Consider the following 27,343-nt stretch of genomic DNA (forward strand, 5'->3'; position numbering starts at 1 on the left):
GGAAGGAATTCAGGCAGGAGGATCAGAGTGAACAAGTACATGGGAACAAAAAGGTACTGAGGTCTTAGGAGAAGGGAGGGAGTGTTCTGTGGTCTGGCTGGAATATAGGAATTTGAGAGAAATAAACTGGCAGAGATGTTGGGAGGAGGGATTCCGGCTGTCTTTTCTGCAGTGGAAAGTTGGTTAAGGTTTTAAGGATGTGTGTGCTTTAGGAAGAAGAGGCAGTCGTGATCGCTCGAAATAGGGTAGTGGTACCGAGACAGAGAGAAGGGGACAGGTTTCAGAGACAAAACTAAATAGGAGGAGGAGGCCTCAGAGCAGGTCTGGACAGAAGTAGGTGGGCTGGGCAGAGGGCCTGGGAGGCCAGTGAAGGGGTGGTGTGACCCTTAGCAGCAGCAGCCGTTCCAGGAGCCCTCCTGCTGCTCATCCCCTATCAGGCGGGAGTTCGCCACCTGAGCACCTTTCTTCCTCTCTCTCCACACCCCCCCCCCCACCTTAGGATGTGCCCGATATTCCAGATCTCCAACGTTACAGGCGAGAATCTAGATCTGCTGAAGATGTTCCTCAACCTGCTGTCGCCTCGCACCAGTTACCGGGAGGAGGAGCCCGCTGAGTTTCAGATTGACGACACCTACTCTGTCCCGGTGAGTGGGTTCTGGTGGACTGAGCAAGGTGGGAGGCTGAGTGGCGCTTCCCGCAGGGGTGCCGGGGCGAGTCTGTAGTGCCAGTGGACTTACTGGGCCGGGGTCTTGTCTGCAGGGTGTGGGAACAGTGGTGTCGGGGACAACGCTGAGGGGCCTGATCAAGCTGAATGACACGCTGCTGCTGGGCCCAGATCCTTTGGGTAACTTCCTGTCTATTGCTGTCAAATCGATCCATCGCAAGCGCATGCCTGTCAAGGAGGTGCGGGGGGGCCAGACGGCCTCCTTCGCACTGAAGAAGGTGAGTGTTGATAAAACCAAGAACTCCCCTCGGGCTCCGTGTTATGCTAGGCTCTGGGTCATGTCCAGTCCTCACAGCCGCTCTGCAAGGCAGGGATTACTGACCTCACTTTTACAGATGAGGAAACTGAGGCTTAGGAGAGCCTGAGTGACTTGCCCGGCATTCGGGGAGAACACCGGGACTTGAACCTAGGCCTGCCGGCCTCCTGAGCTCTGTTCCTCCACCTGGTACCCTGAGCTCGGTGAGGTCAGCTGGGAGCCTTCCTGCTCTTCCTTCTTGCTGGGGTCCTTCTACACGGGGCTGTTGAGTCCATGCCAGATCCTCTTGCCATTCAGCTTTCAGTCCCCTGGGGATCGGGGTCAGTGCTAGCTCCTGGGTCATTTGCACCAGCCAGATTAACCAGCAAAGCCGGGTTTTCTATATACTTCCCAGCAGCCAGACCACGCTCGCCCTATTTCTCCTACTTGAGTGCTTGCCTGCCTTTGCCCTCTCGCCACCCACTTAATTCTGACCCGTCTTGCAAGTCCTGGCTAAAATGCCACTTTCTGTATGAAGTCTTTCCTGACCCCCCAATAGCAGTGTTGAGGCTTCCCATGTAGCACTAAAGAAGGCCTGTGGTCCAGTGCAGTGAGAGGTCAAGGCCAAGTTGGGGTGGTAGCAGTTCCCAGAAGGAGTCCTGGTCCTCTGTGACCAGGGGGTGAGGCCAGAAGGCATTGTTGTCCCTGAGGTCTGGGATTCTCTCTCATTCAGATCAAGCGCTCGTCCATCCGGAAGGGCATGGTGATGGTTTCTCCACGCTTGAATCCCCAAGCATCCTGGGAGTTCGAGGCCGAGATCCTCGTCCTTCACCACCCCACCACAATCAGCCCGCGGTACCAGGCCATGGGTAGGTGTCGAAAGGCACTGCCAGCCTGAAGCCCCCTGCTCTAGCTCCCCCTACAGTGTGCCCCAGCAACCCAAACCCCAAAGTTTCGGCTGCAGCCAAGAGTCAGGTCGCTGCCCTGTTCAGTGATGCCGTCCCCTCCGTTCCACCCACGAGCTGCGGCTTGTGGTTTATGCATTCTTGCAAACACTAACCAAGCACCAGCTCGGTGCTGGGCTCTGGAGACCCAGACCTGCCCTCAAGGACCTCACACGCAGTCCTTCAGCAGACATCTACCAAGTGCTGCAGTGTGCCAGGCGGTGTTGCCAAGGTGCTGGGGACAAAGACAAGATGGGCAAGGGCCCTGCCATCGAGAAGCCCGCGGTCCAGAGAAGGCACGCCTGCAAACGGAGTGCCCTGTGTTCAGGAACTAGGGACAAGTGGGTCCGGGGACAAGCGGGGTCTAACTGGAGGGAAAAGTGGGAGAACGTGAGGCAGGCTCAGCCCAAGAGCGGGCCTCCAGTTGCTTAGCCTCACTCTGCCCTTTGAGGTCTTCAGCCTGCCGCAGCTCGAGCTTGCGTCCTGCTCTCACCCACTGCCCCCCCTGCCCTGAGGCCCCTGCGTGGCTCAGGCCTCTCCTGACTTGCTGGCCCCCTTGGCAGTGCACTGTGGGAGCATCAGGCAGACAGCGACCATCCTGAGCATGGACAAGGACTGCCTGCGCACCGGGGACAAGGCCACCGTGCACTTCCGCTTCATCAAGACCCCCGAGTACCTGCACATAGACCAGCGGCTGGTGTTCCGGGAGGGCCGCACCAAGGCTGTAGGCACCATCACTAAGGTATGGCCGGGCAGACCACCTTGCCTGCCTGCAAGAAGTACCAGGGGCTGCTCCAGTCTAGACTGTGAGCACAGCACGCTCTCCTCAGGGAGCCCTGTGAAATCTTACTGACTGCCAGGGGCAGAGGCACCAGGCCCTACCTTGGGAGAACTGGAACAGCGCCGAGGTATAGCCTTAGTGCCATCTTCTCTGCTCTCCTGAGAGGTTTCCCTAGACCTCCTGTCTTTCTGAGCTTTGGTAGTGACCGTGGAGTTGAGGCATGGCAGTCCGTGGTGGGAGAGTGTCTGGGCCTAGCCAGTGTTGGCCTCTGAGATGCTGGGCACAGGCTCCGATGGTCTGGCTGGGGCCGTGCCCTTAGAGCAGTGGGTCCAGTTGGAGTGAGTGCTGGCTAGCAGTGGGGCATGGGCTTGAGCTCTTTGTGTCCTGGAGCCCACCTTATGCCCTCTGCAGACTTCATCCATGGCCTTGAGTAGCGGCACTTGACGGAGTGGTTTGACCCCTGCTCCATACATCCTGTCTGAGATCTTGGAATCAGCCTCAGGCTTGCTTTTCCTCCAGCATGGCCTTCCTTAGGCCCGTCCACGTCACCCTAAGACTGCAGAGTGTGTTGGGGAGTGGGGAGGATCATCCTCGAAGGCCCCCTTGCTTAGGACTGTCTGAGGGTTTGGCAGAAGCTGCCCGCACATGCTGTAATGCCCTTGGGGATGCAGCTGGGCCTATTCGCTGCTTTGTTTGAGATTGAACTTGGGCCATAAGGGAAGGCTCTGAGTCAGTCCCTCCTGGGTGGTAGCTCTTAAGATTTTTGATGGCCACACTCCAAATGTTTCCAGCTCCTGAGACACTCACTTGATCTCTCTGGGAGGCCCAAGATTAAAACTTACCCCAGGCTCTTGTTGCAGGGGCAGCAGGAGATAGAGTTGATGCTCTGGGCAGGCTGGACCCCAGCCTGGGAGCTGGGCTGAGTAGGAGATGGCTGAGGTTCACAGATTGTCTGTGGGAAGAGCAGCTGGGGCAGGGAACAGGCTGGAACCCTTCTGGGCTGGTCTGAGGCAGGTGAGACATCAGCCCTGGCTGGGGCAGCCCTGGTACGCTGAGTGGAGAGGACATCTCTCCACCCCACTGCCCTGTCATCGCCCTCCTGCCACCCACCTCGCCCAGGCCCAGCCAGGCCACGGAGTGAGAGGTCCCTGAGACCTCAGGGGTGGGGCGGGGGCGGCTGAGCCCAGGTCTCTGCCTGCAGCTCTGTCTCATCCCCCACCCCCTTGGCTCCTGCAGCTCCTCCAGACCACCAACAATTCCCCAATGAACTCCAAGCCCCAGCAGATTAAAATGCAATCGACGAAAAAGGGTCCCCTGCCCAAACGAGAAGAGGGGGGTCCCTCTGGAGGGCCGGCAGTAGGGGCACCCCCAACTGGAGATGAAGCTTGCTCTCTAGCGGCTGCGCAGCCAGCTGCGTCCGGCGGTCTCCAGCCACAGGTGAGTGCGCTTCCCAGGCTGGTCCTGGGCCCCTGACGGCCGCGGGCGGGGTGGGGGCGGCGGCGTGGCCGTGGGGGTGACTCGTAGGAGAGCGCCGGCAGCCTTCACCAGTCTGCCACGTCTTTTGAGTTCCTACATGGGTGTTTCCCACAACTCCAGGTCCCTAAGTGCTATCTAAGTGTGAGCTTTTTGTCTCTCAAGGCAGTGTTTTTCAAACTGAGATGTGGCGTACATGAAATGAACTTAATGGGTCCTGACCAGCATTTAGTTTTAATGAAAGAGAATAGAAAAATGTCAGCGTTTCCCTGTCATAGTAAGAGTGAGCATTGTGTGTGTGAGACTGCAAGTGATGTAAGTGCGTACTGCAGCCCAAACGTCTGAAAGACGCTGCCTTATTTGGTCCTCCTGGCCCCTTCCCCGACGTGACACTTCCTGCGGGGTAGGTGGTCTTGGGCCCTGTCAGTGTGGCTCTCACTCGGCACCTCCTGCCAGCACTGTCCCCTGGAGTCCTCTCCTGGTGGCCCTCACGTCGCCCCTTTCCGGCGTCTCTTCGTCCGACTCCTCTTTGGAGGAGGAAGCTTCTGCCTGGGCCTGTCCTTTCTGCTCTCCCTCCCCATCGAGTCTTTCCTCTGACTCCTTCATTTCTTTTTTCCTCCCACCTGTCAGCAGTGGCGCATGTTAGTTCCTGCTCTCTCTGTGCTTCTCTGAACGGCGCCTCTCACACCGTGATCACCTGTGACCCACCACCTGCGAGGAAGGCAGGGTGGGCGCCGGCTCCGTCGGCGGAGGGCGTAGCAGATGGCTGCTCGCTCCTCTCCTGCGCCCGCTTCCCGCTGCCCCTCTGCTGTCCTGTCCTGCCCTGCTCCCGCTGGGCCACTGCTTCTCAAGCTCCTTCTTCTCTCTTTCAGCCCAAGCCCAGCAGCGGGGGCCGGCGACGGGGGGGCCAGCGTCACAAGGTGAAGTCCCAGGGGGCCTGCGTGCCTCCCGCCAGCGGCTGCTGAATCTCCCCCAGCCCACCTCCACCACCCAAGGGATCCTCGTTCTCTGGCCACCGCTCCACCAGATGGGCCAGAGCAACTCTGACCACCGCTCGCCCTCCCCCAGGCCGCACCCGGAGCCTCGTCATTCCCCCCGCCCCCGTTTTCCAGGGGGGGTTGTAACTTATAAGCTGAGGACGGTGGCCAGACTTCTGGAGGACTGACCATCTCCGACCCTCTTCCCCGCCTTCTTCCTCACTCGCACCTTTTTTGTACATCTGGGCCCTTAGTTTTTATTCTTTTTATTACCTGTCTATCTATCTATCTATCTAGTGTGCGTGTGGGTGTGTGTGGGCGTGTGAGGTGCAGGAGTACGGCCGCTCAGGGCCTGGCAGTCTTCCTCCTTTCTCCTCCGTGGCTGGCCACCAGCCTCCAGGAGCTGGCTGGCTGCCTGTCTGTCTGTCCGTCCGTGTGTCTCGGTGAGAACCTTTCAGGGCTGTCAGGAGCTGAAGCGCACCCTCCTTCCCTGTGCTCGCTCTCCAGGGCGCCTGGAGCCCCGCCACGGAGCCGCCTCCGGGCTGAGGGGCGTCCAGGGCAAGTATCTGCTGCTGCCAGAGCAGGGGGCCGTCCTTCTGCGACCTGGGGATCTTAGCAGAGTGGAGAGCGGTGGTTCCCCTTTTCTCTTTCTCCCTCTTGTTTCCCTCAAACCCCAAACAGGTAATGCCAAAAGCTCTTAGGCTGTAACTGTAGACGTGTGGAGGGTGTTGGTGACTGAGTCGTAGGACCCTCCTTGCCTCTCTGACCCTTGCCACTGACCTGAAGACAGCTGTGGCTCTTCTTTCCCCTTGGAGACAATCCTTTGTTTGCCTGGCTGGCTGGGGTGACTCTTCTTCTGCGGAGTCTGCCGAGCTGGGGCTCTCACCTCGCCCTGGGGCCGCCTCCTGCTTGGACTTGGACTCTGATTCTTGTTGGGCCTCAGGGCCCTGATGATCGGGCCTGGGGTCCACCTGCTCAGGGTCACGGTCAACAGCACCTCCTGTTGGCGGGGGTGCCAGGTGTTCCTCTGAGCCAGGCCGGGACTGGAACCCCTCCTTCCCCACCACGTCGCCCCAGCATGGCTGCTACAGGAGCCCAGCAGTGAAGGGCCTGAGCCCCAGATTTGGAAGCTCCAACTGGGGTACGGGGAGAGCAGGTAGGAGGTAGTAAAAAAGATTCTTCCAGACCCAGCTCAGAGCATTAAGCCCTTTGGAAGAATCATTGCCAGGGGTGGGGGTGGTGTTGCCCAGGCCAGAGATGGCAGCACGGGCCCTGAACCAGCCTGCTCAGAGCTGTGGACTGAAGCCCTCGCTTTAGGGTGGACTGATGGGCAGAGATATGTTCTTTCTCTAGCCTGGGACGCCCATCTGGCTGGGTCCCTCCTCAGCCTCGCCTCCCTTCCACCCCCGACCCTTCGCCGCTGCTCCCCGCTCCTCCCCTCCTGTTTCTAGTTACCACTGACCTGTGGCCATGGACCGACCAGACCAGCACACAAAATAAAAGTTTGTTCCAAGTTGACGGTGTCCTGTTCCCTGCCCAGCCCCTCCAGGTGGAGGTGCGGCCACGGGGAGCTCCGTTGCTCTGCCTGCCCTAGAGCCCCCGGCTGCGGGCCGGGCCGGGAGGGGCCCAGCTTCTCCTGTCAGGCAGGCATGGCTTCAAAACCCAGACTCCTCCGCCAGCTGTGACGCAGGACAAGTTGCCATCCTCTGAACCTCAGTTTCCTCATCTACAGCAAGAGGTAAATGCCTACGTCGGGTTGTTGCGAGGATTCAGCGAGAGAATGTGTGTGAGGCCCTGGTGTGCCCAGCACGTGGGCGGTACCCGGTGAATAATGGTCATCACACTGCTTACCACCCACGCCGGCTCCCACGTCCATAGCAGAGGCCGCAAGCTGGGCACCGGGCTCAAAAGGAGAAAGGTGGCATGGACACGTCTCTGCTGTGTAGCTGGGACTGTGCCAGGCATTTCCCTCGCTTCATGTTCTTTGACGTTCGCAGCTACCACCTATGAGGGAGGTGGTGGTAGTTACGTTTTTCTGGTTAAGGACACTGGAGGTCAGGGGAGCAGTGCCCCCAGCCCCCAGTCACTCCGGTCACCCACTCCAGCGTGTCCTTCAGCCTGGCCTAGTTCCATTGTCTGCTGGCTGTTTCCCTCTTGCGTTTTGACTCTGGTTCTGCTTACAGGGGCCGTTGCCCAGTGGTGCCTTTGTAATAGGAGTTCCAGCGTTGAGCAGCACCCTGTGCTCTCCGTCCCCATGGTGGGTGCTGTGGAATTGGTGTTTCCACAGGACTTGGCCATGGGGGACCTTGGAACAGGCAGAACCACATTTTGTTGGAACTCTCCTGCCGCTGTGAGCATAACCACTTCCTTTACATTTTGAAGCTGTGGCCTCCACCCTGGCCTCTGCCTTCAAACACTCAGGTCAGTCTGATCTCTGTGGTCACCAGGCCCACACCTGCTAGCCAGGGGGCTGACTACAGCATTTTATTGTCGTTAGCTGGGACTACAAAGGTCCCATATGGGCCTCAGCCCTACCAACTATCTATTTGGAACAAAACACCAGCCCTTTTGTTGTTGATGAAGAATAAAGTTGTTAATCCAGTCACCTCAAATGGCAAATCCTGACCCTTTTGTAACGCAGCTAACGTGTGTGGCATCTTTAATTCAGCCAGGCCCACTGTTCTGGCTTATTGGCCTCCCCAGCACAGAATAAGGTCACAGGAATGTGCCATGGTGCAGGGGAAGCGCAGGTTTGATTGGGGTCACGGGACGGACCATAGAAAGGACGGTGTGAGGGTTGTGCCATGAGGGCCTCTTAAGATTTGGACGTGTGCTGACAGGCCCCAGAGGGCACGAACAGAGGCCCTGAGCCCTGACGGTATGTGGTAGGTTCCAGGGATGCGTTTACTAATGCCGCTCAGGGATGTCACCTTTGTTGAAAAATGGTGCTAAATGCAGCGCAAGTGTGAATGAAATAGGAGGTGATGAAGCGAGCAGTTGCTGAGGGGCGAGCCATAGGACTAGCTGTTTCCTCGTGCAGAGAGCGAGCTGAGGGCTTGAGTAACTGGCCCAAAGCCTTGGGCCTGGCTTTGCATTCCACCCAGCACCGTCTCCTGTAGCGGCTTAGCCCCCAACTCCTGCCTACTGACCTGTTCCTGCCTTTATTTTCTCAGCTGTGATGGGGCGCATCCCTGGGCCAGGTGCCATGGTCAGGAGGAGAGGCGTGTGTTGAGTCCAGCTGGGCAACCACCCCTGGCCCTTGGAGCTGCTCGTTGGAGGCACTGAATCTGGGGAGATAATTGCAGGGAAGGGCCAGGACCTGCTCCCTGGAACTGGCAAGATTCTGGCTCTTCAGGGGACCCACCTCGTGCCATCCCAACACAGGTACAAGGGACAAGGGTTTAATTCCCACGGAGGGGGACTGCGGCACTGACTGCGGACAAGCTCAGTAGTAAAGTGGGTAACTTCTACCCTCTGCTCCAGTGGCACTGAGAGACGCAGGACAAGCCTCCTGCTTCACAGTGGGACATCAGTGATGGCTAATAAAGCCACTCACTTTCTCCCGCCAGCCCTTGAGCCCAGAGTCACAGGCACAGGGCCTGCCTCAGGTCCCATCTCCCATCACAGCTGAGTTTTAGCCAAGAAGCCTGAGTTTCTAAAGCTTAGGAGGAAGCCTTTGGGGCATTGTTTTGGCTAAGAATTCATTCTCTTTTTCCCAAGAACAGGGTCCCGTGCAATGGCCAGATAAAAACCACACACTCCACTAATCCTGGGCATAATTTATTTTTTGCATAGGCATAAATTAGAATCTGGAGATACAAAATTAAGAACCAATAGTGCAGCATTTGTGACAGGAGAGCGCAAAACAAAACCTGGTTGTCTGGAGGCAGGGCCAGTGCCAGAGGACCGATCACAGGATGGCCGGGGCCTCGCCTTCGTTCCAGCTCCGTTCTCCATTCAGGGCGCCCACCTGCACAGCAGCCTTTCCTGCCACCTCCCCACAGGCTGGAACGAACCACAGAGTTGGAACCAGTGCCCCAAGCCCTTCTTGGCAGCCAGGTTACAAGGACCTGAACTTACCCGAGGCCCCACAGAACGGGGCTAGGAATCAAGCCCTTAGCTTTTCAGTTAAAAAACAGACCTTGAAAAATACATACATAATAGAGCAGGGCCTGCTGGGTCCAAAAGCTCCCACTTCGGCCCCCCCCCCTCCTAACCCAGCCCCCCACCCCTGACTGTCCCCCATAGAAAATGAGTCAGAATAGAAACAGAATTGAGCAAGAGCTGAGAGAGCCCCCGGGAGTGGCTTAGGGTTAGGGGGCCTCTTACATCAGCGGCCTGATAGGGGTGGGGTAGGGCCAACAGTGCAGACAGACCTCCTCCCACCGTGGCACCCTGAGTGTCACTGTCATTGTATCGCTGGGCCACCACAAGAGCCCAGGGAGTCCCCTGAACACTTCTAGTTGACCCCAGATGTTTATGGCCTCGAAGGACAGGTCTGGGCACCCTGGGGGAATGCAGCAAGCTTGTGCTGGGGCACAGGTAGGCCCTAGCAGGAGTGGGGAGCAGAGTGGACCCCAGTCCCAGCATCAGGGGAGAGAAAGCAACTACTGTCCCCAGCAGAGGGGACTCCTACAGGGCCACAGAAGCAGTAACCCTCAGGCTCCCAGGAGCCAGACCCTCCAGGGTACAAGAAGCCCCATGGCCCACCCTGACCCAGGACAAATACAGTGTATAGAAGCCCTTCAGGAATGCTGTGGGCCTAGGCTGACGGCACTAGCTTTCTGGAGGAGCCCAGCTGCCTTCTCCCAGGAGCTTCCTGCCTGGGGACCAGTCCCAGCCTGCACCCTCCTGCCAGAGGACCTCACTTCTCTTGCCTAGGGAGGGGGCACAGCTCAGCTGCCCCAGGCCCTAGCCTGTTTCACCCACGGCTTTGGCACCTGCTTCGTTTATGCAGCGCCCTGGGTGCCAGCCCCCGCACATGGGCAAGGGGCAGGCAGGTCTCGTCCACCTTTGCCGGAACATGAGCACTCATCCCATCTCTCCCTGCCTTGATTTCCCACAACATGCTACATATACACCCTCGCAGGAGGGAGAAAAAGACGCCCGGTGCCCGGCACGCAGAGAACAACAAAGAAGGAAAAGAGACGCCGGAGCCTGCTGACCGCTCGAGCCACCCGCCACTCAGGAAGAGCCTGCGTGTTCCTTCTCATCTCCACTGGGCCAGGGGCTCTTCTTTCTTGCTCCCGGAAGTCAGTGCGCTTCAAGCGTGCGGGGGAAGAGGGGGGGTGCTGCGCAGCTACCCCCAGAGCAGGGGGCACGTGCTGAGAGGAGCTGGCCTCCCCGCTGGCGGCGGCGGCAGCACAGAGAAGGCCTAGGGGGCGGGTTCCCCATGCACCCTGAAGCGGTAGATACAGGTGTACTCGGGGTGGCCCCAGTTAGTCAAGATCCGCAGCTCCACCACCTGGTACGTGGCCATTTTAGGGCCCTGGGGAGAGAAGGCAGGGGTGAGAGTCCTCAGACCGGAGGGGAGACGGCCACACCTAGGGCCAGACGCCCCCTCCCCGGGGCCTCTGTAGAGAACCGGACTTCAAAGCTCCTGTCTTCAGACCCTGGAACACAGAGTGGCCAGCTGGTGGGCCAAGGAGCCCCACAGGCTTCAGAGGTCCCACAGGGGCCGCCAACGCATGTAAGGCTGCGCCAGGCCCAGCCCACGGCCACGTAAAAATAGCCTTGTAACCAAGCCCCAGCATGATTCATCTCAAACTGGGAAAAACTCACAGGAGCTCTTTTTGACCATGAACAACAGAACTACCTTTATGGAGAGTTTGATGTATGTCGCTGTTGAAAAAGAATTCCTTCACTGTGAATTAAGCAAAATTTCTTTCTCAAGTTCCCATCAGTCCTCTGTGTTGTATGCTCATTCTCAGCTGAGGGCTGAAATTCTCTGGCCTGGTAGCCACGCCTGCCTCTCTTCCCCTCCTCTGTCCCTTCTCCACCTCACCCACTTCCTCACACTAGGACTCCCCTGGTGTGGCTCTCAGGCCACCTACCAGAGACTCACCTGGGCTGGAGACTGGGGATCTATTTCTACCAAGGGCCTAGGAGGCCGATGCCCACTCAAGTTGAGGCAGGAGGCCCCCAGCAGTGGCCCAGCCACGCTGCGCTGTGTGAGGCTCAGCTGGGCCACGTTCACTCGGGTACCTGCCCTCTGCAGGCAGCTTCCCCAGCACTCCCCGTCCGGGAGGGCCCCTCCCCTGCGCTGACGTGCACTTGGCGCCTCTCCCACGCCACGTGGACAGTGGTCTCTGTCCCGTACCTAGAGCCGTGGGTGGGCTGGGCTGTGACTTCTCACTTGGAACCCCCAGTGCCTGGCACAGGACAAGTACTCAGAAAACATCTGCTGAATGGATGGGTAAGTACATATATATGCCTCCTCTGCCAGCAGAACAGAATCCCATACCTGAAAATAAAACGTCTGAATGGGGTCCCCATCCTGGTCGTAGGTGAACTGGCCAAGGAGCGTCCCCTCCTGCTGCAGGTCTTCATCGAAACCCTGAAAAGAGAGCAAAGGATGGAAGGAAGATCCTGCTCTTACACACGGGCCCCCAGGGAGGAAGGCCTTCCCTCCCGTTTCCCCACTGGTCCCCTCCCACCCGGTGGGGCAGGCACCAGCCTCCTCAGGGACTGCAGGGGGCCTGAGCTCTGGACACAGGGCCGCTGTGTGATCTGTGACAAGTCACTTAACTCCTTAGGCCGCCGTTTCTTCCTCCGCAGCCTGAGGTAACTGAGACCAAAGTGCCGTTTCCTACCTTGGCGCCGTCTCTTCCATATCTATTCCCTTCCCCTCAACCAAAGAACGATCCCAACTCTATCCTCAATAGAGACCCACAGGGCCCTCTTACAGCCCCTCTAGCCCCCAGGTGGGATACTCACAAAGATGGCGAAGTCCTTGGGGGCACTGGAGATGGTGCTGTTGGGTGACAAGGATTTGGGCACGTGCTCTAAGGTAACAGCAGTGGGGCGGACGCGGGCAGAGAGGCGAACCACAGCAAAGCCCTGGGGCCCCCGGAAGGCCCAGCAGTTGCCCGGGTGCACGTCTGGCTGGAGGGGAAGAACGTCGGGTCAGCGCACGGCAGGTGACGAAGACAGCCCGCCCTGAGCGCAGCTCTCAGTGACCCGGGAGGGGACAGTCACCCAGCTACGCAGGCGACTCGGTGTGCTCAGGGCCCCCACCTGGAGAATGACGCGGGGAGACTGGGATTGGTACCACAGGGGGATGCCGAAGAGGCTGAGGAGGGCCGTCTTGGTCTCGTAGGTCTCGGAACATCGGGTACTGATAACGCTGGCCCCTGAGACAGGAAAGAAAGGCAGGGTGGGCGCCTGGGGCCGGACTCCAGCAGGGGAGGGAGACCCACACAACCAGCTTAGCTCGCCAGCCAAGGGAACCCCAGCAGGGACTATTATTGCCCGTCCCCTCTCTGAGAACCAGTCTTCACACCTAACCCAGACCCCAGAGCAGCTGTAAGCATCGCCCACCTCTTCCCGGCCAAGGACGGTGCTCAGCACATCCCGGCTCCTCCCACGCAGTCACTCGCCTTTGTTGTGAGTTCTGGGTTGGGTGAGTTCTGCTGACCTCAAGCCCTGCTTGCCTAACACCACAGCTACCCTAGCAGATGCCAGGGGGCCCGCCAGGGTAGGGAAAGGGGCCCAGCAAAGGGAGGAGAGGTGTACGCACCGCCCGACTCCAGAGCATAGTCCACCATCCCGATGCGGTCCTCGCTGTAGCGCTTCAGAGCCTGCTTTACAATACGGTGCACCTGCTAAAACACAGGCGCCCCGAGCAGCTGTGATGGGAAGCAGACTCGTCCACCTCCGTGGCCCCACCGTTAGGGGCCAGGAACCCCTGGACTCAGCCCTCCTGTGCCTGCACCATGCTACTGTCCAGACACACGTGCCGCTTGCTCAGGCATACACCTCCCCCCTTCCACACCGGCCCCAAAGCAAACATCGGAGCCTCCTGGATGTCACTTAGGTCATAGAACAGGCCAGGGCGCTGGCAGTGTGGGACCGTGCAGCTCTGTGGCTCCCAGGGAGGAAAGCAGTGCGTGTGTGTTGGGTGGATTAGCCATTGCGGGGGGTGGGGGTGTCCAGGGGCATGCAGTCCTCACCTCCTCTGTCACCCCAATCACGCCCTCCTCCTGCAGCGTCAGCCCCAGGCTGGCCACGGCCTCCCTCGCTGACTTGCCCTGCATCTCGGCCACGTGCGCGAGGATCTTGCTCTCCAGCTCCTGCAGCTGAGCTCGCACCGCCTCTCGCTGGGGGAGCCCAGCGCGGGTCCCGCCACCTCGAAGAAGGAACTGACTGACCCAGGCAGGGAACTGAGACTCCACCTAGGGACCAAAAAAAGGTCTCACTCTGGGAGGCTCACAGCGGAAGCTGCCACAGCAGAGCCCTGGCCAGGGTGGGGCGGCGCCTGGCTTGGGTAGAGGGGACAGGGAGCGAGGACAGGCCTGCGAGGGGAGGGCCAGCACGTGCCTGCTCAGGCCACAAGGAGGAAAGAGTTATGAACAACCCTTCATGTTATCAATGAGAAAACAGGAAGAACTTCTGTCAAAGAAAGCCAGCATCTGTGCCGAGTCCAGAGCAGGGGGCAAGAGGCTCTTTGCCTTGCAGACTGCTAGGACCGTCTCAGAGGAGGGGTATTCAGCAAGGGACGTGGACGGTGCCAACTCACGTCGTCCCGCACAGCCTGGAGCTGCTGGGGCAGCAGGCCCACTTGGTCCTCCACCGAGCTCTGCTTCAGGGTCAGGGCTGCCAGTTCCTGCCGCAGGCCTTCCAGCTGGACCCCCAGCCGCCCCAGCTCCTTCATGGAACTCTCCCGAAAGGACTCCTGGGTCATCCTACTCCCAGAGAGAGAAGAGTAAGCCTTGGATCTCTGGTGAGGGGTAAGGCTATGCTGAGGAGAACAAGAGGATCCCCTAGCTGGCACCTGATATAAGTGTGTGCCCACCACTCACTGGTGAGTGCAAGGCTCACTCTTGGAGCTTCTGGCTGTAGAACATAGCTCCGGTGCCTATGACTTGGCTTGCATATCCCAAGGAGCTAATATTACAGTATCCCGTTTCCCTTCTAAGCCCAGATCCATAATTCACTTTGCCTCAGCTCTCACATCCTCCACAAGTACAGATATCTGGGGCATGGGAAGGCAGCCGGCATGAGGTTGTACACAAAAGATGGTAAGTCAATAAATGAACCCATGAATCCCAATTCTCTTGCAAGGCCTGCAACCCCTGCCGGACCTCCACTGCACCTCAAGGACAGGCTCTGAGCAGGTGATCCTGAGCTAGGTTTCAGCCATCTCCCTCTCTGCTTGGGACACAATCAGAATTCTGCTCCGGGGCTCTGCTCCCCAGTCCTAGCTGGGGGTGGGAATGGGGAGGCTGGGGCTGAGCGGGCCTAGGACAGATGGCAGTGCGCGTTACCTTTGCCACTCAGACTTCAGCTCCTGGAGTCGAGCCTCGGACTCCTATAAGCAGAAAGAAGGGACCAATACAAGAAATGTCAGGCTCACAGCAGTCAGTCTCCCAGAGCAGGATCTGTTCCCTTTGGGGTCTTTGCTTAACCACATCCCCACCCCAGGGCCTCCTGACTGATCTAGCAAATGTCAAACTGGCCTCCTGGTTGAGGTCCTTATGGGAGTCTCGCCCCATATCTATCGTGCTTAGGCGTTCACCCGTTCACTCGTTCATTCAGCATGTATACCCAGCACAACAGGCCACTTGAAAGTAGCCCTTCCTGTCCTCAGGCCTGATCCCAGGGCGTCTCTGCAGAGTGTTCCAGCCCAGGTGGATTCAGTTCAAGCAGAAGTCAGGAGACTACACACCCTTCTCCCCATTTTGCATCTAAGCAGACCCTTAGGGGCCAAGGTGTCTCTCTGAGCCCAAGAACAGATGATGAATTCGATCAGCACCCCACCGTAGGCTCCAAGTGCCCCCAAGCCCATCAACCTGCGAGGCCTGGACAATCTTCTTGAAGAGGTCTTCTGAGTCCTGCTGATGCTCTGCTCTCAGGGTGACCAGTTCTTCCTATCAGGCATAGGAGAGAGGCTAAGGATTCTACTGAGTCGTGCTCAGAGGCCGCTTACAACCAGTAAGTGGTGTAACCGGAATTCGAGCCAGGCCTGTTTGATTGCAAACTTCAGCTCCTGGCCTTTCTGCTACAGTGCTTCTTGGAAACACGCAAGACTCCTCTTGGTCTTTACTGCACACCTGCGTGGTGTGCCACACCTACATGGGCACCGTGCCAGGCGCACTACAATCTCATGTTCTCACAACCAGGGGCGGGGCAGACAGGAGAGTCTCCGTTTTAAAGAGGAGGACACTAAGTCTTAGAGAAGGTAATTGCCAAGTGGTAGAGCCGTCTGACCCTGAATGACTCACTGCTGTCTCCCTCATGTCAGGGTGCAGGGCCTCGCCCCCTCCACCCCACACACCCAGGGGGGTCACCCACACGGGCCCCTCAGCTCCCCTCCCCGACCTGGATCTGAGCAGTGGTGTCCCTGCGGAAGTCCTCCTTCAGGGCAGCCTCGCGGCGGCTCACCAGCCCCTCCAGGAGCGCCAGGGTGTCCTCGTGGCTCAGGCTGCCGCTGCCCCCCTGCCCTCCAGCCCCCTGCCGCAGCTCCAAGCGTTCCAGCCGCATGGCCTCCTTCTGCCAGCTGGAGGAAAATTCGGCAGCAAGAGCTTCCAGGCGCCGCTCCAGAGAGTGTACCCGGGACAGAATGCGCTGCTCAGCCTGGCAGGGTGGGGAGGGAAAAGCCACAGAGGTTAGGGACTTATGACAACAGTGCTTCCTAAAGAGGAACGGAAGAGAATCCCAGACACACCCAAATGAAATTATAAAACACAGTCTGTCGACTGTCAATTAAAAGGCACGAGCCTACTGAGTACAGAGGTTAGGCTTCTGACTTTCAAAAATTCCATTTTTAAACTAGGCAGTATTTGCATGACTCAAAAAGCAAGCAAACAAACAGCAAAAACTCATGCTCCTAACCTCTGCCCCATCCACCCAGAGCCCTCACCACCAACCCTTCCCAAACCAGGCAACTATTTTTATTAGTGTCTTTATGCAGATGAAAGTAAATACAAAGATATGTCATTCTTTACTTCCCCCGTTTTACAGAAAAGGTGGTCCTGAAATTGATACTAGTGATTAAAAAAAAAGTTAAAGATGCCAGAAGACATCATTATTTTGTGAAATAATAAAATCAGGGTCAGGAAAGTAATATCTACCAAAATAAATGGTTAAAAATGTGATAGCAAATTAAATTCAGCAGGATGCAAGCAAAGTTCAAGTAACTATAATTAGAGGACAAAGAGTTTTACATTTTCATCGTAGACCCCAGGACCTGCACATACACACTCCGGTTGTTTGTGCGCTCACCACCCCCCACTGGACTGCAGGCCTCTTGAGGGCATGGCCTGGGCCGGATCCATCTTTAGCCTCTGGCAGGTTGCAAAAATGGCCACTGTCCTGCCCTCCTCCCAGCATCTGCGCCCTCTGCAATGTGGCTTCGCAGGTGCTTCCATGGAGAGGTGGGGTCTATCTCCCCCTCCTTGAATCTGGCCTGGCTCTGAGATTTGCTTCAGCCAACAGAATGTGGCAGAAGTGACAGTATGCTAGTTCTGAATCTAGTCCTCAAGGTCTGGCATGATTCCACTCTCCTGGAACCCTGCCCGGCCGCTATGAGAACAAGCCGAGGCTACCTGCTGGACAGCAAAGGTACAACCTGCCCAGCCCAGGCCTAGACCAGCCCGCCCCTGCTGACCCACCTGCAGACACGCGAGGGGGCCCAGCCAAGATCAGCTGTCCTTGCTCAGACCAGAAAAGCCACCCAGAGGACCTGCAGGCTCATGAGCTAATCCAATGCTGTACTTTTTTTTTTTTTTTGCTACACCGCACAGCTTGCAGGACCTTAGTTCCCCGACCAGGGGTTGACCCTGGCCATGGCAGTGAGAGTGCCGAGTCCTAACCACTGGACCGCCAGGGAATTCCCCAGTGCTGGTACTTTTAAGGCACTGATTTTGGGGGTGGTTTATCTATGGTAATAGGTAACAGAACAGGATATTACCTGACTCACAGAAGGTACTCAGTAAAGATTCGTGAAATTGTACTGAAAAGGAACAAAGTAGGCAAGACAATTTGTCTTATTATTCCTTTTCCTTCTGTGTTCCGTGCTTCTTAGGATGGCAACTAACTTTTGGGCAGTTTTGAGTCATATTTAAGCACAGGCAAAACATCCCCCCAACACCTGCACCACAAACAGTAGAGAAAGGTATCCTGGCAGCACCTCTTCAGCTGTGTGTGTGAGGAAGAAGGGCAGGGACTTCAATGGCAAATTCAGGCCGAGGCGGGTGCCTGCGACCCTAAGATGCTCACCTGGAAATGCGGGGACGAGTCTCTGGAACCCCACACCGCACGCTGCCCGCCGCTGCCCTTCGAGGCCCACCAGGAAGCCACGGCGGGGTGCAACGTCTGCAGCCCGAAGGGGTAGCAATACCAGGCGCCTGCACACAGAGGAGAGGGCAGTTACCTGGGCCGGGGCCACAGCGCCGACGGCAGCCTCGTGAGCAGCGCTCACCCGCAGCCCGTCTCACTCGCGGGAGCCTTGCCCCGGCCCAAGGCGGTGCGAGGGGTGGCGGTTCCTGCCACTCGCTGAGGCAGCAGCCTCCCCCCGACAATCCCAGCGTGTACGCATCCTCTCGTCCCCTCAGGAATCCTCATCTTTCCGTAGGTGGCAAAGCTTGGAGGAAACGGCTATCATAAGTTGGGGATGATCCAATGGTAGAAGCCAGAGGCCCTGACGGTGGTCCTCAGTCCAGACCGTACATCAGAATCACCCACGGAGCTTTTGAAACAGTCAGTGTCTGGCCCCACCCTCCAGAGTGAGTTCGTGGGCCTGGGGGATCCCTCCATAAGGAGTTTTAAAAGCTCCCCAGGTGGGAATTCCCTGGCGGTCCAGTGGTTAGGACTCTGAGCTCTCAGTGCCGAGGGTGTGGGTTCAGTCCCTGGTTGGGGAAGTAAAATCCCACAAACCGTGCAGCATGGCCCCAATAAATAAATAAATACATAAATAAATAAATAAATAAATAAAAGCTCCCCGGGTGACTCTAATGGGCTGCCATGGTTGAGAATCACTGAAAGAGAATCCACCTGCTAAGAGAGGCTGCCTGCTGCCCCAGAACAGAGCACAAGGCTGCCGCCACACAGAGACATGTGCATCTTGCTTTAGGGGCTACCTGTTTGTGATGTGTTTACTCCTGAGCTATGCACGTGCCATGTGCGTGCGTGTACATGTATGCGTGGGGTGACAGCGCCTGAAAAAGCCATATTGGCTGTGGGGTCTCCACCCTGGTAAGATGCCACACTTGCCACTCAATTGTTGGCCTCGAGCAGGTGCAACGGGAAGCACGTGACCACCAGACTTTAAGTCAGACCCTCCGGACAGGCCTTCACTTACTGCCCTCCTGGAGCTGGTCACTCCACCTCTCCACCTTTCAGACTTTCTGTATGCATCTCATGACACCATGAGAACCTCAGCTCCACCAACCCCACATGGGGATGGTGAAACAAACTGAGATAACACAAGGGAATGTGCTTCCTGAACAAAATACTGTAAGATTATAAAAGGTCATTATTATTTTAAGGGCAATGCCCAGTTGCCACTGGATAGGAACAAGCTGTTCTTGTAACAGGAAACAAGGGAATCAACACTTGGAAAGATGTTCTACCTTCGTAGAAATTAAAGAAATACAACTTGAGTAGATGCTAAACCTATAAAACCACCTCTAAAAATATAATAATGATAAAGCATGGTCTTTAATTATAAATTGGTAAAACTGAGCCTGGGGGCCACAGGGGCAACTCATAGGAAGTTGTGAAACTCATGTGAAACTGTCCAATCAAAAGTTGAACACAAAATATATAAACATAATGATTACAACTATGTAAAAAATGTGAGTTCAACGATGGAGACGGGAACAACGTGGAGCATCTTACAGATGACACGTATTTCAATATCTTGGTGCAAAAAGGTGCTCTTACTTCTCTTTACTACTTCACTGTTTTGATCCTAAAGACAGCTGAAGACTGAACTTGATGTAACGATAATTCACTCACCCAGACAACCTCCTGATTTGGAATGGAGGGAAAATGACTGCTAATAACAGTGTCAGAGTCCCTGCTTTTTACCCCAGTACTCCTGTACTGAGGCATGTTCCAGCCCCTGGGGCTGCAAGGATGCTCTAGACATGCTAGGCAGTCCAGCGTAGCAACCCAAACCAAGGACAAGATCAGTGGATCGGAGCATTTCCCCTTTCAGCCACGGGTCACCTGAGAACCCAGGAGAGCCAGACAGGGAGCTGCGCAGGCTCCACCCACCCCCTCATCCTGCCTCCTTCCCTGTTTTGTAGTTGCTCACCGTCCCTCTAGTTTTCTCGTTTCTGCACAGCACCAGCCTCGGCCCACACTCTGCCCGCCCCTCTGGCTCGCCAGCCCCATCTCCACAAGCTCTCGTTCCACCCCTCCCTGTGACAGTGGGTGAGCTCACCATACGTCAGGCCAGTCAGAAGCAGCAGCAGCAAGAGGAACCACAGGAACGTCTTCAGGGATGAGAAGCGCCTGGACCACAGGAGGGGAGAGAGGGCAGGCGGAGGTGTCAGGAGGGCTCCAGGGCCTCTATATGCCCCCAGGGAGTCCCTAGAGATTTTTCCTGAGTGCTGAGCTAGAGTTAGAGAGGACACCCTCAAGCCTCTCATCTTGCCAGGGCCAGACTGGATGCTTTATCTGCAAAGCTTGGAGTGACGGGGACAATTCTGACTCTGAATTGTATTGATGTTATTAAAAATAAATACTGGGGTGGGGGGCTTCCCTGGTGGCGCAGTGGTTAAGAATCCGCCTGCCAATGCAGGGGACACGGGTTCGAGCTCTGGGCCGGGAAGATCCCACATGCCGCGGAGCAACTAAGCCTGTGCGCCACAACTACTGAGCCTGCGCTCTAGAGCCCGTGCTCCGCAACAAAAGCAGCCACGGCAATGAGAAACCCGCACACCGCAACGAAGAGTAGCCCCTGCTCGCCTCAACTAGAAAAAACCCACGCGCAGCAACGAAGACCCAACACAGCCAAAAATAATAAATAAAAATAAGTTTATAAAATAAATAAATAAATAAGTAAATACTGGGGTCTCTGAATAACCTACAACTTTCACAGACAGATGTCCTCTAGGCAAGCAAATACAGAAGAAAAAAAAAGTAACTCCTTAGTCAGACAGTATCTTCTTTTGGAAAACACTGGGGGTCCAGATCACAGGGGGGCCAAGAGGGATGCTGAATGTTCTGGGAAACACCACTTGCTGGCTAGAGCCTAAGGCGTGGCCAGCAGGAGTAAGGCTGGGCTTGTCTGAGACTCAGAAGTGGCTAGGCTGGTGTTTGGAAGGAAATGCCCAAGGAGAAACAAGAACCTGCGTTCCAGAACACTCCCTGCACGTGACTCCAAGTCCTGTCCACTGTCAGGCAGAAAAAAGGGCTCTGGGTGTCCACTCCACACTCACTAATAAAAGCTGCAAGTAAACTGGGAAACAAAAACCTTCAGAGAAACCATCACCTACAGGTTTAGATGCTTTACTGGCCCCTTCTGCCTGGGGCCTTCTGATTTCTTGTCAGTCTTGCTCACCTGGTTAAAACGAAGACGTCGAGGAGGGAGGCAGCTGTCGTCAGGCGGTACCAGGTGGTGCCAATCCACCAGTAGAGGAGTCCGAAGAGCCGGCCTGGAAGAGGGCCCGTCGAGCCTAAGTGCCACCCTGAACCACTGGCCTGTGTGTCTCCACCAGCGGTCCTCCCCGCCCCGACCCCAACCCTGATTGCCAGTGCACCTCCGTCCTGTCCCACGCTACCCAGGTCCTGTGATCCCACCCGCCTGCGCTGCCAACCGCCTCCGTCCAGCTTTCAAGCAAGGGTGCTCCCGTGGCTCCTGGCTCCCAGTAACTATTCCGGAACGAGCTATCCCCGGCGGCCCTACAGTCTCTTTCTAACGGGCTGGATACCCAACCGCAGAGAGATGGGTGAAAGTGACTGCCAGAGAGAATGGAAACAATCATGTACAGAGCAGCCGGCACCCACCTGGAGAAGTGACCACCATCCAGAAAAGAGAGCCCGCCCGAGAGACGGCGTTCCGTAGCCGCGCCCCTGAACCCTGCTGGTCTGTCTCCGAGTAGCCTGCAGGGGAGGAGAGGAGACACCTAGTTGTCCTCACTCTTTTTTTCTCGTGTGGAGGTGCCGTGCACCGCAGGGCCTGCGGGACCTTAGTTCCTCGACCAGGGATCGAACCCGTGCCCCCAGAGTCCTAACCACTGGACCGCCGCTGTCCTCACTCTTAAGAGCCTTGGGACATGGAGACTGTCAGTTGTCTGCTCCTCTAGACTGTGAGCTGAGACCCTGTGTCATTCTCCTTCACATCCCCAAGTGACAGAGGCTGGCAGCTAGCAGGCCAGTAAACGCTGACGAAGCGAAGTGCTAGATTTCTGACATTTTATTTCCCTTGGACTCCTTGTCTGCTTCCTTCTCCTCACCAGCAATCCCTCAAATCCCTCAGAACTAGACTAAGGGATCAAGCACCTCCTGCGTGTGAATCTCCATGTTAAACACTTGCTGGAAATGAGTCAAATAAGGGAACTGGCCACAGGCTGCTCAGGGCCTCGTGGGGCTGGGCGATCGCATCCCAGCGTTAACGAGGGCCACCCAGGCCTGGGTTCAGGGTACCATGGTGGCACAGCAGCCACACTCAGCTGGACACCGTGCTCTCTCGAGCTGTCAGGGCGCCTTCCCCTACTTCCCGTCACCTCCCCAGCAGCCCAGGAACCCGGTGGAGCACCTCCCCGAGGCTGGGGAGGGAGGACGTCGCCTACCTACGTAGTCATCCTCGGAAGAGTAGCCCGAGGACGACCCGAGGAAGTCCTCGGAGAGCTTGTTCTCCGGGAGCCCGTTGACTTTGCTGCTCTCAGTGCCACCTGTGCCTCTCCTCCTCCTCACCCGCAGGTCCTCACCTGAGGAGGGAAGAACGCGGGGTTCTCCTGGGGCAGAGATGCTCCGAGGAGGGTGTTCCAGGGGGACTCGCGGGGACACCCTGAGGAGCAGCTCTGATGGGCAGATCGAATCTACTCTCAGCCCCTCCCGAGCTCCCCTGGGTCAAGGGAGGGTGGACTAGGACCGGCCCCTCCGCCTCCTAGGCCTGGAGCAGCTACGTGGCTACTCCATCGTCTAAAAGGGCCTGGAAGTTCAGACACTCGGCTGCTCTCCCAAGGGTTTCCGAAGGTGGGGAGCCCCTCTTCTGGCCCAGCAGCGGTTAGGAAATCCCCGGGGGGGATTTTGGACCATAAATCTCCAGAGGCAGCACAGGCCCAGGAGAAAGGCTGTGGACACTCACTCCAGAAGGGGTCACCATGCGGCTGGTCGTCGAGGATGGAGTTCCTGGTGAGAGAGGCAGCGATGGAGGCGGCCCGGGGGCTGCCAAAGTAGGACTCCCTGACCACAGACTCGCTGTAGTAGGAGGTGTGCCTGTCGGAAGAGGGGCCCAGCTGCGGCGCTGGGGAGAGGCGCTTCACGTTGCTGGATTTCCTCTTCAGGGTCCTGTGGGTGGTCAGCAGGAGGAGAGAGGCGGGAGCTGGCAGGTGAGCCCAGCCAGGAAAGCGAAAGCGGCGCCCTAAGCAGCGCTCTGCCCTCCTAAGGTGGAGGGGGGGTTACACGCGCGCGCGCACACGCACGCGCACACACACACACACACACACACACACACACACACACACACACACACACACACACACACACACACACACGGCCTTGTTGCTAGGCAACTAACAACTCCCAACTGCTGACTGTCTACCGCGCGAAGCAGGTACTTTCTGTGCTCCCATTATCTCTAAATCTCACAAGCAGTTAGGCGAGATCATCAGTAAGTGATGGAGTCAGGATTCAAATCCAGGTCTCTACCTTCAAAGCCAAAGTGTTTTTTCATGCTTCCTCATGGATTAGTAATTTCTACAACCCACTGAAAACCCAGACAAACCCAACCTGGCCTTCTAGAGCTAGTCAAAGCCTCAGGGGCTGTCATCTGGGCCTCACATCTGCAAGGGGGCAGGATGAGGCAGGCGCCTGCCTTAGCTCACGTCCTGGTGCCCCTCGGACTTGTTCGTCTCCTCAGCTGCTTCGCTGGCCCTGAGGAGGCCCTACAGACAGTGGCACACGTGGGTGTGGGTGTGGGGAGGACGGCCAGACTGGCAGAGCCATCCACAGCACAATGGGTTCCTGTGAGCCCAGCTCTCGGTTTTGGGGTTTCCGGCCTGGCTTATTCTTGAAGCTGCCTCTCCCCACTTCCTGTTCTCTGAACACGAGGGCGGCAGCCCGGCTTACGGTGTGGAGAGAAGAAACAGCACTGGGCCCTGGCACCCCCAGAGGTGCGAATGTCCCCTTTGACCAGACATGGGTATCTGACCTCTGCCCACAAAAGTCACAAGACGAAGAGGCTGCGCAGTGAACCGCCCAAGACATCTGCGCTGCAGGTCAGTGCGATCCCACGGAGCGGGGTGGGGCTGGGAGTGGCGATCCCCTACCTGAGAGGGCTGTCTTTAAACAGGGCGCTCTGACTCCCCATCACCGAGCTCCCTCCGCTGCTGCTGCTGCCGTCATCGTCACCCTGGGAGTAGCGTGTTAGGCGCTGGCTTCTTCGAGACATGATGAGGTGGGCAGGGGACTCTTCCCCTGAAGAGTCTTGGGAGAGAAAGAACGCCATGTGAAGCGTGGGGCTGTTCTCAGCCCCTCTCCAGGGGAGGAGAAACAAGTCACTGCCTCCCAGCCAATCCCCCCCTGCCCCCCACCGGGATTCAACTGAAACAGCCTGAGATGTGGGTGACATGGGGCATTTATTAATTATCCTGGCCCCGCCCACCCTGCTGCCCTCTGCCTTGGGCAGCCTCTTTCATGGCACCTTCCACAGGATTTCCTAATTCTCAGTTTACTGGATGCTGAGGTCCGTGAGAGCTAGAATTGTGCTTTCTGCAACCTTTGACATGAGACAGAGCCTGTGGCACCTGATAGGTAGGCCACAGGTGCTACCCTGCACCTGCTCTCCAGCCCAGCCATCTTACCGTGCTGCCCTGTCCCTAGAGCTGGGCCTATTCTTGTTCTAGCTTGTTTCCCTTCGATGGGACGTGCTTTCCTTTCTTCATAGCTGTATTCACTGATTCAGAGCCGCAATCAAACTGTGACTCCAGAAAACTTTTCCACGGTAACCCCTGCCTACATCCTAATGGTGCCCGGATGCCGTATCCCATTAGCGAGTATTGAGCTGCAACATCAGTGCATCTTGATATGACAAAATACTTTGTTAAATGCCTCCTAGGTACCCGGCTCCTTACACACCCATTATAATCCAGGAAGGCATCGTTACCCCCATTGTACAGGGGGGAACCTGGGACACTGAAATGATGAGTAACCTGCCCACAGCCACCCAGCCTGTAAGTGACAGTGGCAGAGTTTGAGCTCAGCTCTGACAGGCTGCAAGGCCTGGGTCCTTCCACTCTACCAGGAAGTTTTCAAGTTGTTTCAGGAATATGTTGTTGTGTCCCCAACTAGAGTCTTTTACAGTCTCCAGTATGTTCAGAACAGGCTGCAGACAGAGCTGTTACATTTGTTAACAAACTAGCAAAACAGGCAGGTGGAGCGGCAGTGTGGGATTACCCTCAGTCCCTACCAGCCAGACCAGTCACTACGTGTGGCGGAAAACCAAGGCTCTGGAATTGATAGGGAGGACTCAGAGGAGGCCAAGGAGAAAAGACGTGGCAAAAGGCGGCATTCTACAACACAAGGAGGATTCATAAACCTTTCAGTTCTAGAAACCCAAATTCAAAACCTCAGATGACCAGTGTGAGCACTCTGAACGTGGTGCCTTTGCCGGCCTGTGTTACAAAGTCACTGTTATACTTCGGTCCTAGTACTTGTGACTTATCACTTCCAATATTCCTGGTTGATACTTAAATTACTAGTTCTCTGGGCTGTGTGGTGGACATAGGCTCTAACACATCCCAGCTCAGACTACAGAAAACAGGAGGTCTGGTTAGTACAGTTGAAGAATTCGACAAAGTCCTCTTCTGAAAAACAAGCAGCCTCATGTCTTGGGTCTTATTGGTGTCTTCACAGGTAGGGTGTCCCCCTGGCATCTTTCCCTGGTTTTAGCCGATGGTGGTAAAAGGACCGATTGGTAGTAGCCACAGCAAGAAGTTGGCCTGGATCCTTTTCTATATTCCATGCCTTATAAGGTAATTCCACCCCCACTACTGCCCTCCCCACCTGAAAGCTACAGATGTTCACACAGGCTCCTCCTCTTAACCCTGCCCTGCAGGAGCTGATGAAGCTTTCGCCCCGGGGCAGGAACAAAGCAATGTGTTTATACAGAACTCAAGCTACTGCTGGCAAGAATATAAATAAATATTTAGACGGAGGTGTGTGTGTGTGGGTGTGGGTGTGGGTGTGGGTGTGTGTGTGTGTGTGTGTGGTGGGGGGGAGGGGGGGGTTGCTGAAAATCATCAGCAGTCAGCACCCTCCCAGGGGTGCCTTTTAGTCTTTCTCATAGGGTTCTGCTATCACAAAACAGTTTATCATTGAATCTGGGTTTCACAAGATGAAAAAGGTCAAGGCCCCGTCCTCCAAAACAAAACAAGAGGTGAGCCTCTCAGAGCTCCAATCTTTTGCATATCAGAATAAACACCCCCCGCCTCCCCCCCCCCCTCCGGTTAAGACACCCTCAAATAAAACGTCCCTTCCCATTTCTGAGCTGAACCACATCCTTTCTCAGCTCCGCCCTTCCCCACCCCCATCACAAACTTATATGGCAGTATCCATCCAGTCGTCAGACTTAACCTACATCTTGGGCATCCTCCGCGGTACGTTTTCATACTACATTCTCTCGTGGGACCTGCAAAACGCTCCAGGTGCTAACTCTTTGCTCCCTTCATTCCCTACTGGCTAAACCTGCGGGAGTTTTTGTTTTTGTTTTTACCAACCATGCGCCTTCCCTGCCTCTCTGCTCTAAGTCACACTCCCGCCTCCTATTTGGTTTCTTTTTTTTTTTTTAGAACTGAACAAAATGGGCCTCCCTCCTATTCCCAGAGTTATGACAGGCGGCGGCAGAAGCAGAGAACTACCTGTCCCTGGAAACTGCCTGACTGGCACGAAAACGCGGGCACTGGCCTGGGCCGCTTTGGGACAGCCGGGTCTCCGCTCTCCGCCTACCGGGGAGGTTCGGCCCGGGGAAGTCCCGCCCGGAGACATCCGCCCTCCGGACTGACCAGTGCAGCGGCCAGTCCCGGGGGCGGGGGCCGGGCGGCGGAGATGAGTCACGGCGGCCTTGGCACAGCGCTGGCCCTTCTCGACCGGTCCAGGGGCGTGCGCCGGGCGGGGCTGGAGCCTGGCCCAGCTTGGCCCGGAGTGGAAGGGCCAGGCCTGGGCAGCTCGGCTCTGGCCGGTGCAGGCCGGCCCCGGGACCCGCGGGGAGAGGAGCGAGGCCGGCCCACCACCCTCGCCCCGCGCGTCCGCCCGCCAGAGGCCCAAGACCGGCTGTTACCTGCTGCCGCCGCTGCTCCGTGCGGGGCTGGGGACGTTCGAGGCCAGCTGCGCAGCCCGGGCGCACCCCCTTACCGCGTCGGAATCCGGGGAGGTGCGGTCGGCGCGGGGACCCGGGACGCGCGGGGAACTACCGACAGCGGACTGGCAGACAATGCGGCCCGCGCAGAACCGCGCTGCGCAAGTGGGCCGGACGGCGCGCGCGTGGCCGAGTGTGTATGTGTGCGCCTGTCAGTCAACGCTGACAGACCGCAGCCCATTGGTCAGACCCCGCTCGCGTCACCGCCCACTGCCACTGCCCATTGGGCGGTTTGAACACAAAGGCCCCGGCTCGCCCCGCCCGCCGCGTGGGCCAAGCGGGCGGGGCAAGTCCAGACAAGAATCCGCGCGTGGGAGGCGCGGGTGAGTGTGCAACCCCTGGGCGCTGGAGGACTCGGATGGAGCCGGCAAGCGGCGGCTCGACCTGGCCTGACTTGGCACTTGACTCCCGGTCTGGTTGCTCAAAACACCTGAGCCCTGTCCTGGTACTGCCTCGTGCGC

At 57.1% G+C, this 27,343-nt stretch overlaps 2 protein-coding genes across 6 annotated transcripts in view; one reads left to right on the plus strand and one right to left on the minus strand.

Annotated features, from left to right (window-relative positions):
- The window catches only part of GTPBP1 (GTP binding protein 1), a 28,547-nt gene extending 17,922 nt beyond the window's left edge, over positions 1-10,625 (plus strand). For 2 of the 3 annotated variants that reach the window (XM_036864629.1, XM_036864632.1), the window contains exons 7-13: positions 500-644; positions 760-942; positions 1,693-1,828; positions 2,467-2,645; positions 3,921-4,121; positions 5,030-6,872; positions 8,308-10,625. In XM_036864629.1, coding sequence (XP_036720524.1) covers positions 500-644; positions 760-942; positions 1,693-1,828; positions 2,467-2,645; positions 3,921-4,121; positions 5,030-5,122 — 937 coding nt within the window. In that variant the 3' untranslated portion in view covers positions 5,123-6,872; positions 8,308-10,625. Of the gene's footprint in view, positions 1-499; positions 645-759; positions 943-1,692; positions 1,829-2,466; positions 2,646-3,544; positions 3,670-3,920; positions 4,122-5,029; positions 6,873-8,307 lie in introns of those variants that run through there. The other variant, XM_036864630.1, reaches the window with a different exon arrangement.
- SUN2 (Sad1 and UNC84 domain containing 2) lies at positions 8,899-26,989 on the minus strand. Of its 3 annotated transcripts, none has more exons than XM_036864628.1 (18): positions 26,805-26,989; positions 23,797-23,953; positions 22,614-22,816; positions 22,096-22,233; positions 21,311-21,406; positions 20,865-20,958; positions 19,743-19,813; positions 17,573-17,700; positions 15,674-15,928; positions 15,145-15,222; positions 14,620-14,663; positions 13,872-14,037; positions 13,306-13,527; positions 12,873-12,957; positions 12,371-12,486; positions 12,071-12,238; positions 11,598-11,690; positions 8,899-10,622 (listed from the first exon to the last, which is right to left on the minus strand). In XM_036864628.1, the coding sequence occupies exons 2-18, from the start codon at positions 23,916-23,918 to the stop codon at positions 10,509-10,511; spliced, it is 2,193 nt and encodes a 730-aa protein (XP_036720523.1). In that variant the 5' UTR covers positions 23,919-23,953; positions 26,805-26,989; the 3' UTR covers positions 8,899-10,508. The 3 variants fall into 3 exon arrangements, with proteins under 3 accessions (XP_036720523.1, XP_036720521.1, XP_036720522.1); XM_036864626.1 differs by lacking the exon at positions 26,805-26,989 and adding an exon at positions 26,386-26,521; XM_036864627.1 differs by lacking the exon at positions 26,805-26,989 and adding an exon at positions 26,386-26,464 and having other exon boundaries at positions 12,873-12,954.
- Positions 26,990-27,343: the final 354 nt, after the last annotated feature.

This window comes from Balaenoptera musculus, chromosome 10, assembly GCF_009873245.2.
Source record: "Balaenoptera musculus isolate JJ_BM4_2016_0621 chromosome 10, mBalMus1.pri.v3, whole genome shotgun sequence".
In the NCBI taxonomy this organism is placed as follows: domain Eukaryota; kingdom Metazoa; phylum Chordata; class Mammalia; order Artiodactyla; family Balaenopteridae; genus Balaenoptera; species Balaenoptera musculus.